The 11,636-nt window shown below is 53.0% G+C and overlaps 1 protein-coding gene across 1 annotated transcript; it reads right to left on the bottom strand.

Moving 5' to 3' along the window:
• Positions 1-2,646: 2,646 nt before the first annotated feature.
• Positions 2,647-4,461, bottom strand: lingo4b (leucine rich repeat and Ig domain containing 4b). The gene has a single exon (XM_068760416.1). The coding sequence runs from the start codon at positions 4,459-4,461 to the stop codon at positions 2,647-2,649; it is 1,815 nt and encodes a 604-aa protein (XP_068616517.1).
• Between the last annotated feature and the right edge of the window lie 7,175 nt (positions 4,462-11,636).

Below are 11,636 nucleotides of genomic sequence, written 5' to 3'. Positions count from 1 at the left end.
CAGCGTCCTGTAAAGGCCAGGCTACGGACCACTAGCAGCTAACGTCTGCTTTGGGCTCCAAAAACAAGACTCCGGCTGCAAAGGCCAGGCTACGGACCGCTAGCAGCTAACGTCTGCTGTGGGCTCCGGCTGTAAAGGCCAGGCTACGGACCACTAGCAGCTAACGTCTGCTTTGGGCTCCAAAAACAAGACTCCGGCTGTAAAGGCCAGGCTACAAACCGCTAGCAGCTAACGTCTGCTGTGGGCTCCGGCTGTAAAGGCCAGGCTACGGACCGCTAGCAGCTAACGTCTGCTGTGGGCTCCGGCTGTAAAGGCCAGGCTACGGACCACTAGCAGCTAACTTTTGCTTTGAGCTCCAAAAACAAGACTCCGGCTGTAAAGGCCAGGCTACGGACTGCTAGCAGCTAACGTCTGCTTTGGGCTCTGGCTTTAAAGGGCGGCCGCTGGCGTGTTTACATGTAATTGCGGCGCCGTGAGTTCGGCGGCGGTGGGATGTGTTTGCATATAAGTGATGACTTCATTTGTCACACTCTGCTGTTGGCCACACCTGGAGCTTCGCCGGTAGCGGTTAGCGCTAGCGGTTACGGTCATGTGGATCATGTGAGCGCCACAGGAAGCTACCATCATCGTCTGCCACCTGAAGATGGTGCTGGGAGAAGCGTGCACGCCGCCGTCCCTACGTGTTCACCTTACTCATGTCCTTCAGCAGATGTGAGTAGACCATAATGTTCCTGCGGTGAACGCCTGCAGTCAGGAAGGATTTTACGGGGGGGTGGCTTATGAACACCGCTTTAATCTGCCCCTTTGGCCCTCCGTCCGACGGGAGTGAACGGTTGTATTAAAATAGAGCTGGGCCAGGCGGACCCATATAACAGATTGAGACACGCAGAGGTAATCCAAAGGGTTTAAATCTCGCTCACACACGTGATTATCATTTTTGCTTTTCTTTTTTCAGTGTTTTTGTGGCTGGGGGAGGAGGGGGGGGGTTATGTCGCCTGCATCAGATGGAAAGACATCATTGGTGTCCGGTGAATCCACTCAGAGCACCGCAAGTCCCTGAAATGCTCCGAGTTGAGGTGGGTAATTAAAACGTTGAGCTTATTGCCCCCCCCAAGTGCAATCCTCTGAGTGCAGGGGGGAGTCGTCAGCGTAGAGCATGGCAGCGGCGCGGCCCCCACAGGAACGCTGTGCTCTTCCTCTGGAGGCGTAATCCTGCGCCTCCAACAAAGGAGGATAAACGGACGATTGTTCGACTAACTGCTGCAGCGTCGCCGTCTTACGGCGTGAACAAGGCCACTTTGGGTCTCAAATTGAACACGCATTTCTCACGCCGGACTGCCGGCGCAGAGATTAAGCGCTGTGGCGGGAGAGCGGCGCCATGCCTTGCGTAACAAATCCCCCCCCCCCCCCCCAACAGCGGACTCATTTCAGACAAAGATCCTCTGAGAGATTGGGTTTAAGATGATTGGATCAGTTTGGTTACACTCCAAAATATTGTACATGAAGCAATTCCAAAAAGCATCCGCACACACACGCGCGCACACACACACACACACACACAAGGCTGGTTTAAATACAGGCATTTAATAGAGTGAAATAAAAAAAATATTAATTCATGCACAAGAGAGCAAATGAAAGAGTTTGTGTGTGTGTGTACGTGTGTGTTTGTGTGTGCGTGTACGACAGCCAATGCACACTTTGCCTAAATATTTCTCTCAGCGATCGGGTGATTATTCTCTCTGTCGTTGCTCAGGCACATGTTTTTGTTTTGTGAGGGTAAAATATATATTTTTTAAAGTAGTTCCTGAAATATAAAAACGAAGTAATCCTGTGATTGGACAAAGTGCCGTCTAATGTAAATAAAGCTGCTCCTCAATTATTGACGACGACGTTAATGTCCGCTTTAACTGCTTTGCGGGTCACGGGTGTTGCTGGAGCCTATCACAGCTTTTCTACGGGCAAGAGGCGGGGTACACCCCGGAAGCGTCGCCAGCGCATGATGGTCGGCCGGGGGGGGGGTCGTTTAACAACACAAACGTAACTCCGTCGTTAAGTGAGGACCAGCTGCACATGCTGAAAGAAGAAGTTCCAAAAGATAGACATTGATCCGATCCGGATCCCACTGAAACAAGAAACGATAATGGAGGCCTTCTCCGTACATTATGGGATGCAAACAGTCTTTTCACGCGTCTGCGTTTATCGTTTAATGCAAGCAAGATTTCAAAAGATGCGACTCATCCGCAGCAAAGTCCAACATTTACCCGCACAAAGTTGAGAATCTACATTATTTGGCTATTTATTCCATAAATCTATTGCAATTATCAAAAGCTTCATCGGCTCTGATGCAGAAACGTCACCTGGAAGGTCAGCGGGGCACATGTGAAGGTCAGCGGGACACATGTGAAGGTCAGCGGGACACATGTGCACTTAGCTTGTGTTAGCGTGTGTTCTGGTGAAGCAGGAGTCAAACCGTCCTGCCGTTTTTAAAATTGCATGCTTAAAAACATAAATCCCTTATTTCTTTAATAAAAGTAAAAGTTGATGACGAGCAGGAACCGCGAGCGAGATCCCGTCATTCCGTTCCGGGGTCATGTGATGTCCATCAGCATCCAAGCAGGCGTCCGCAGAAGACCATGTCCTTGGCGTTTAAATGAGTTTCATGGTGAATCTGCCTCCATCGCCTCCGTCCCCTCCCCCACCGCCCACGGACGCACGAGGGACAAAGTCGATGGTCGCCGTGTGCTTGATCTGACCTTTGCTCTGGCTCCAGAAGAACATGAAGACGAAACAGATCGCCACGGAGCTGAGGAACGACAGGAAGCCCATGGTGGTGGCGATGATCAGGGTCTTGGCATCGAACGGATATGGCTTGGGCCTCTCAGCTGAGGCGTTGGCAGCTTGTTGATTCGAAGGCTCCACCCATCCCTCCTCCGAGAAGAAGGGCATGGATCGATTGTGGGGGAGCCCCCTAACGTTCAGACCAACCGTCAGACTGTCGTTGCCAGCGGCGTTGCCCGCCAGGCACTGATACGAGCCACCGTCCTGGACTTGGGCAAAACGAACTTCCAGAGTGCCGTTGGGCAAGACTCTGATCCGTCCCGTTGGAGACACCACACTCTTGTGGGATGAGATCCAGGTGATGGATGGGAATGGATCCCCATCAGCCTTGCAGGAGAAGAGAACAGTGGTGCCCTCCTCTACTCTCGCCTCCTGTGGCCTGCGGTCCATGATGCGGGCGGGGCGGCAGGTAAAAAGCCTCGGCAGCTCCTTGTCTGAGAAGTCTCTGAATTCCCGCTGTCGAACGGCATCAGGAGACGAACAGGTTGGCTGGCGTCCGTCAAAATTCAGTCGCAACCGCCGGCGGACGACCCAAATGAGCCGGCAGTCACATGCCAGGGGATTCCCGTCCAGACGCAACACCTGGAGGTTGCCCACAGAGTGAAAGACACTCTCCTCCAAAGTGGTCAGCCGATTGGAGGACACGTTAAGCATTCGGAAGTAGGCCAGTCCTCTAAAGGCCCCTGGCTCGATTCGTAGCAGACCCCCCCCGGCCAGGTGTAACTGCTGGAGTCTCAGGAGGTCGCCTAGCATATTGCCTTGGACGACAGTGATGGGGTTGTAGGAGAGGTCCAGGTAGCTCAAATACACCAGGTGACGAAGAGCCGAGTAAGGAATAGAACTCAGGTTACAGTTGCTGATAACAAGCGAGGTCAAATTCAGCCCAATAAAGCTGCTGCTGGCGACGGTGTCCAACGCCGGCCAGCTCGCAACCACGAGGCTCCGAAGGCGGCGGAGTCGTCGGAACGCGTTGTTGGGCAGTGTGGAAATGGTGAGACGGAGCATGCGGAGACGTGTCAAGCTCTGGAGCTGGGACAGCGCCTCGGTGGGAACCGAGGTCAGGTTGCTGCGGTCCAGGTTGAGCTCCTGCAGATTTTGGAGACCAATGAAAGCCCGCTGGGAGATGAAGACCAAGTCATTCTCCTCAGCTTCCAGTGTTTGAAGGTTCACCATTTCTTTGAAGGTGTAGTCCAAGAACACCAGAATCTCATTCTGGCTCAGATCCAGAAGGCGCAGACCGGCCAGGCCAGAAAAAACCCCAACCGGGATGATCTTGAGTCGGTTGTTCTGAATCCGAAGCGTCCTGAGATTCTGTAAACCCTGGAAAGCCTCCACCTCAATCACGGAGATGATATTATCACTGAGATCCAACTCTTGAAGTTGCAGGAGGCTGGAGAACTGGCGCCGTCCCACAGTCTTAATCTTATTGTGGGACAAATCCAAACGCCTGGCATCACCGGAGAAGCCCTCCGGCACCGAGTTCAAATGTTTGCCAGAGCAGATTACTTCTTTGGCATCGGGTCGACACACACAGCGTGGGGGGCAGCTTCCCGCAGCCACACACAGTCCAATCTGGAGCAGGACCCCCCAGGCCCCCCATCGGACGACTGACTCCACAAACATCTTACCCCCGGCCTGGAAACAGACACAGACATAGAGACGTTAGCGCGAGTATCCCGAACGTCCCTTCAGCTGTCCTCAGACGCACCGTTTCAGGGTCCGAGTGCAGATTTTCATAACCAGTTGAAATCTGAGTGGAGTTAAGTCCTCTGGAGGAACGTGGTGCCTTCAAAGACGAGGCCTTCAGGGAATCCTGGACGGAACAGAGAAGACAGCATTTCAGGAAACACTGGAGGTCTTTGAGGTAAAGCTCTATCTGCCTGCATCGTTTAGGGGCGTCGGCCTCACGGTGACTCACGCTCAGGTGCATTAACGCACCTTTAACTGATACAAACCTGGACTGATCTAAGTCACGCAGGAACGTCATGTCAACCCTCACGGCGCCAAATATTTGGACGCGCATAAATTTAACTTGCACCGGTAGCGTAACTAATAACTAATCCACGCGTCATTATTTTCACACTTGAATGAATTTAATTGGTTTTATTGCAATTAGTTCTCTTTAATAACTCAATAAACACGATCAGTGAATTTCATACATTTAATTTAATTTAATCTGATGAAACGGCGCTCCAGACAACGTAAGCCCAATTACGTCCACGTCTCAACGACGTTCCGTGAAGATGACTCAACAGCACGGAGGAGTCGGGAAGCAGCAGCGAGTTATGACATCGTGGCAGAATTCCGGCTGCGTCTGGCTCTGCCTGCTGAATAAACCAGAGCTGAGGAAGGAATCGAGGTAAATTATGAATAACGCTCTGCTCGAGCGCCGCGGAGGGCGAGACGTGCAACAAATAACGAACCTCCGAAATCACCTCCGAACAGGAACCCAAAGAAAGACGCGCTCGTTTCGTTCTTTACCGGCCCGGCCTGCAGCGACTCCTCGCCGGCGCCGGTCCGCTCCGTCTCATTTGAGCTCTTAATGCTCTTTATCCCGGCTGGGAACGCCGAGTCCCAACCCGACACTCCGAGGACTCCGGTCAGAGCACCGGGACGCCGGACGCCGGTACCGGCAGGTTATTCTGTGCTGGACTGCAGCCAGTTGACCCGGATCGAGTTCCGTGAGGGTCCGACTGCTCTGTCGGAGCCTCCCTCCGCTCTGGACACCAACATCGGAATGTAAACAAACTGTTTATCCCCAGTAAACAGCAGCCATCAAGATCTGCCTGCTCAGTCTCCGGGCATGCCCTACATGGGAGGGGCTCGTTGTTTAAATGTGCCCCCCCCCCTCCTCCCCCCCACTCATGCTTCAGCAGCCTTATGAGAGACACGGAGTGACAGGTGTGTCATATCTCACGTGGGTTGGCCGTCAGCTGCTGCGCCCCTCCGGCCAATCAGGAACCAGGAACGCTTCTCTTCTGCCTCTGCGAACATCATCAGGCTTCAGTCCAGTCAAAGGTCGATTGTGAATATCCGAGCCAGCCGGTCCGTCTGATGGAGAATGCGCAGCCCGGTCCCGGCTGGCTCTCCTGACACTTGTCAAGGAGCTATTTTTAGCTCATCGTAGCGAGAACGACGAGAGCTCGGCTCAAATCCCCAATTAAACCGGCTGGAACGGAGCAGCGGCGCCGGGATCACAGGGAACGCCGGCTTGAGTGGTGTGTTTGCACCTTTCTTTTTTTTATGAGCTTCTGGCACCTGCTGCAGAGCGGCGGCCCCCCCCGGGACCCCCTGCAGGCTGAGGCTGTCGGTTCAACGCCGGCCGGGCTTTCCCGTCTGGGCTTGTCGGGCAGGAACGCCTGGAAGTCGACCTCCAGTCAGTCAAAGCGGGTTTTCCTTCTCCTGCATCCTTCAGATATTCTACCGGTCACCCGGCGTGACGGCGTTAAAGTGCACCATCTACAATATTAATAATAGCACGAATAAATGAGGGAAGGGAATTAGTCTCAGCTCGGCGCCGATGCGATGTGACAAATTAGGTCGTCTCGGCGAACAGCGACGAAGCTTCGGCGCGCATCAGAGGAAGAGGAGAGGTCAAACGCTGAAGAGGAGCTGACAGGAGACGAAGGGCTCAAGTCTGGAATGCTGAAAGGACAGCGGGGCGACTCGGTAAAGACAGCAGGGGACGGGGACGGGGGACGGGGACAGTTGTCTAACCCGTGACCTCGGGTCAATTGTTTCCATACCAGAAACAACGTAAAGAAGGCTTCCTGACATCATCACGTCAGCTCCGGTGAACGATTGGGTTTATTATTGATCGCTGGAGCGGCGAGGAAGGCCCAACCCAGCCTCGTCTTCGCTGAGGCCAGCGAGCCCGGCTAAACGGCTAATCGGCTAAACGGCTAATCGGCTACAGGGAACGATCAGTGACCACGGAGGCGTCTCCATCCGACGCCGTCTTTGTTGTGTTTTTAACGCGACTCTAGGGTGTTTCTTACTCTGTGAAGTAAACACACCCCCCCCCCCCCCCCCCCGCCCCCCCATTCATTCACCCTGATCGCTCCTCTGGGAGCCTGATAGATAAAGGCAAGCAGCTTTAAAGCCACGGACAGGAAAACGATCCAGGCTTCCCTACGGGATGAGCGAAGCCTGCCCCGATTGGTCCTGTTGCCCCCCCGTCCCCGTCCCCGTCCCCGTCCCCGTCCCCGTTCCAACTTTAGCCTTTGAGAACAGACTCGTGATTCTCTGCTGCAGCGTTTTCTATCCATGCAACACTCTGGGAGCTTCAGCGGAACAAACGCCTGAAGCGACGGAAGCCGGCGACCAAAGAGGCGCTTTAGAGGCGGGTTGAGTCGAACACAAGAGCCCCCCCCCCCCTGAAAACAGAGCAGTACAATCAGGCTGGAAAGGACGCACGCAAGAAAACGTGCACCGTGCAGGAAGGGAATCAAAGCGAGCCCCCACCGCCGCCGCCGGCCCCGGGTCAACGCCATTCAGCTCCTCATTCATGTCCCGGCTGCTCCCGACGGGCCGTCAGCATCCGATCTTCCTGTTCATCTATAAAGAGGCTAAAATGGACGCCTGGCCTGAATAGAGCTTCGGTTTAACGTTTCAACGCGCGAACCTGCCGAAGACGAGCACGGCGACCGGGAAGCATCGGTCCGGGGTCACATCTGGACCCGGACAGCAGGTTCCGGGGTCACATCTGGACCCGGACAGCAGGTCCGGGGTCACATCCGGACCCGGACAGCAGGTCCGGGGTCCAGGTGCTGCCGATGGAAAGAGCTCAACGCCACGTGGAAGCTGTCGCGTTTCACACGGAGGAGTGAAACGCGACAGCCACGCCGACGACGCGTTTAATAAAGAAAAAAGAAACGAATGCAGAGAGAATCTAAATGTCCACTTCCAGAGTTCTGCATCACACCTGACACCAGGTGGGCGTGTGCTCGGGACCGCTCGGACCCCCATTTGTTTGGGACGGAACTCAAAAGTCACATCAGTTTTGGGATTTTTAAAGAAATAAAATATCAACATTTAATTATTTAACAGCTTCATAAAAGCTGAAGTTTTATGAAGCTGGGATTATTCTTGGGATTTGCTCTCACCTGATGGACATAAATGAATTCTGCTCCCTTAAAACTTCCAAATAGATCCGAATCTTTATCCGGATGAGGACAAACAGTTAAAAACAACAACAACAACAACAACACACACACACACACACACGAATAAAACACACACACACCAAATAAAGCAGAAAGGTCCGCACCGGGCTCAACCCGGTCCGCCCGACCCAACGAAGAACCGGAGCCCGAACTCACCGGGAGAAGCTGTCCGTGGAGGACACGCCGTCAGCGGGGCGTCCATCTCTGTGCGGGACGGTCTCTGGTCCGCGCGGACCTCTCCGGCGTCTGTCCCGCCCGCGTCCGCCGCGTCCGCCTCCTCCGGTAATGCCGTTAATTTGCTCCACCGGAATAATGAGGTCGTCTCGCGCGTGCCGTGGTGACGGTGTGGAGAGGCTGATGCTGCGCCCTCCGCGTCTCCATCCCTCCGCGCCACGCGTCCGGCTTTAAATGCTCCGGTAACGAGTAGAGTAACGTCGTTACTTTGGAAGCGCTCTCTTTGGCTGGGTCACGTGCTGCAACGGGCCCACGCCTCTCTGCTACCGCACTGCGACCCAGCACGCACCGAACACCGGTACCGGATTCTGGATCCCGACCTCGACCCAGTTGCCCCTGGAGGCGGGTTCTTATTCTGATTGGTCGATTATTATTTGTTTTGCATCCGGATCCTCCTCAAAACCTGGACAACTTTCTCCAAAATCCTTCGATGACTTTTCAAAATCTTCTCATAAATATGTCCGGCCGTCCGTCTCTCCTCCCGGGGGGGCGTCCATCGTTTGTTTTGGATGCAGGCGGGGGTCCATTCATTATTAACACAAACTGAATCTGTCAGACGGTGGAGGTCAGGTTATGCCGGTGAGCAAGGCACATGAAGCCGGTGCAGCTTCCTCAGTGTGGGAGTGAGGTGGCAGGAATCTTTCATTAACTTTCAGCGCTGGGAATGTTCCGCTCGCTCCCACATGGAGTTGGTTTTGGAGCAGCCTGAATTCCCTGTCCCCCTGTCCGGCTCTTCCTGCGATGCCGCGGTGTTCTCCGGATTTTCAGGATGCTTTGAATGCGATGCTGCAGATTTGGGCTCAACCTCCTGCTCAATTTTAATGAATCCTCCATCCATCCGCCTCTGATTGGAGCGGGGCAGCCTTGTGCTTCCTCTTCTCCCTGAAGCAGAGCGCGGAGCATCTGCCAGACAGGAAGCTACTCTTCACGGATGAGCGTCGACGTGCACGAGGTTAGGGAGGCGTGCATGAGACGGCACGCGGGGAGGAATAAATCTGCTGCGTTTTTAGAAAGGCGCCGGAACGCCGACAGATCATCAATAGCTGAGCGTGGAGACGACCGCGTTGCCCCGAGCAACGCCGGACAGCTACATGTGGAGCTGCATCAGTGGGAGGACGCAGGGAATAGCATCAAAGTCCCGAGGGGTTAATTAGAGGAGGAGTCAGTACAGTAAACAAAGGGAAGCCTCAGCTAATTGGAAGAGAGGAATCATGGAGCCTGACCTTTGGCCCCCAGGAGGAGCCCCTGTTGAAAGCCGAGCAGCAAAGGTCATGCGATTGGTCAATAGAGAGATCTGAACATCTTCACCGCAGCGTGACCACTTCTCATCAAATTCAACCTCATATTTCCATCCTTGGTTCTTGAGTTTGTTTTAATTTGTAGAGAACACGTTCCGCGTCAGCGGGCAGGAACGTGACGGGATTCCCCGGAACACGTTCCGCGTCAGCGGGCAGGAACGTGACGGGATTCCCCGGCAGCATGAAATAAACAGCCGGCGTCCATCGAGTCCGAACGCAGGCGGGGAGAATCAGTCCCAGGGGAGTTACCGCCAAGCGCTCCTTTCTGTTTGAAGTTGTGGCTCATGCGTGTGTGTGTGTGTGTGTGTGTGTGTGTGTGTTAGTCATTCTGCTTTGTTTGATGATGCAAATTAAGGAATGATCAGTAAATGTTTAAATAAATCAAGGGTTAATGATTTTAGCCTGGAGCTAAAAATCTGTAAGAAAATCCACAGTGTGTAATTTGTCTTGATCAATTCCAGAAAATTCACTGTTTGGATTTAATTTATGTTATAAATGAACAAAAATGCTCAAAAATACACAAAATGAACTTGGATAGTTAGTGTACGCGGCATTGCTACTGTTTGAGGCTACAACTTCACCGCTAGCCTTTGTCTGAGGCTACAACTTCACCGCTAGCCTTTGTTTGAGGCTACAACTTCACCGCTAGCCTTTGTCTGAGGCTACAACTTCACCGCTAGCCTTTGTTTGAGGCTACAACTTCACCGCTAGCCTTTGTTTGAGGCTACAACGTCACCGCTAGCCTTTGTTTGAGGCTACAACTTCACCGCTAGCATTTGTTTGAGGCTACAACGTCACCGCTAGCCTTTGTTTGAGGCTACAACTTCACCGCTAGCCTTTGTCTGAGGCTACATCTTCGCCGCTAGCCTTTGTCTGAGGCTACATCTTCACCGCTAGCCTTTGTCTGAGGCTACATCTTCACCGCTAGCCTTTGTTTGAGGCTACAACTTCACCGCTAGCCTTTGTTTGAGGCTACAACTTCACCGCTAGCCTTTGTTTGAGGCTACAACTTCACCGCTAGCCTTTGTCTGAGGCTACAACGTCACCGCTAGCCTTTGTTTGAGGCTACAACTTCACCGCTAGCATTTGTTTGAGGCTACAACGTCACCGCTAGCCTTTGTTTGAGGCTACAACTTCACCGCTAGCCTTTGTCTGAGGCTACATCTTCGCCGCTAGCCTTTGTCTGAGGCTACATCTTCACCGCTAGCCTTTGTCTGAGGCTACATCTTCACCGCTAGCCTTTGTTTGAGGCTACAACTTCACCGCTAGCCTTTGTTTGAGGCTACATCTTCACTGCTAGTGAGGGTGTAATTGGGGCATTTCCCCCCCCCCCCCCGGCTGATGTAAATCTTGATGAATGGGAGCTCCGGCGGTCCGAAGGTCACAAGGATGGACCACCATGGGCTCTAAACCCTCAGCTGCCGGTGGCAGCTGAGGGTTTTCTCGGGGTTATAAGATTTGCCCCGCTCTAAAGAAAGCGTCACTTAAACTCCGAATCTTGATCCCACTTTATTATTCGAGTGTCAGGGATTTTCTGCTCCACCCCCACATCTAAAAATATGAATTAACGGACAGGAGAGAGGAGAGCTCCGGTGTTGTAATCCCCGAAGAGGGAATCAGGAGATGGAGCGGCACGTGACGGGAATATTGTGAATGTGTGCTGCAGCTTGTGTTTGTGAATGGGGGGGGGGGTCTGCGTCTGCTCAGGATAAATCCTAATCCCTCCAACGTTGCAGCACAGACACACAGCAGCAAATAAAGGTCACCGATGCAACCAGGAAGAGAACGTTCCTCTCCACACAGCTGAAGGTTTGTTTGTGTGTTTGTTAGCAGGATTACAGAAAAACTGCTGGATGGATCTTGATGAACAAAAATCTGAAGATGGTCCTGGTCTTTAGAATTTAGAACCATTAAATTCTGAGAACGATCCGGATTCCCATCTGGATACAAAAACATCTGGATTTTCCCATTTACTTATAAAATCTGCATTTAATTCACTCCCCAAAGATCATAAGAGGGTCCGATATGAACCGTCATGAAACATGTCTTCTGGTTCTGATCCAGAATGAGGTCAGGAACAAAGTTATATCCGGACATTTAA

This window comes from Brachionichthys hirsutus, chromosome 3 (assembly GCF_040956055.1).
Source record: "Brachionichthys hirsutus isolate HB-005 chromosome 3, CSIRO-AGI_Bhir_v1, whole genome shotgun sequence".
NCBI lineage: Eukaryota > Metazoa > Chordata > Actinopteri > Lophiiformes > Brachionichthyidae > Brachionichthys > Brachionichthys hirsutus.
Note: the sequence above shows the minus strand (reverse complement) of the source record. Positions and strands in the feature narration are given on the sequence as shown.

Bases quoted from the DNA above. Each gene is read 5' to 3' on its own strand.
- lingo4b (XM_068760416.1), bottom strand. From the start codon at position 4,461: ATGTTTGTGGAGTCAGTCGTCCGATGGGGGGCCTGGGGGGTCCTGCTC.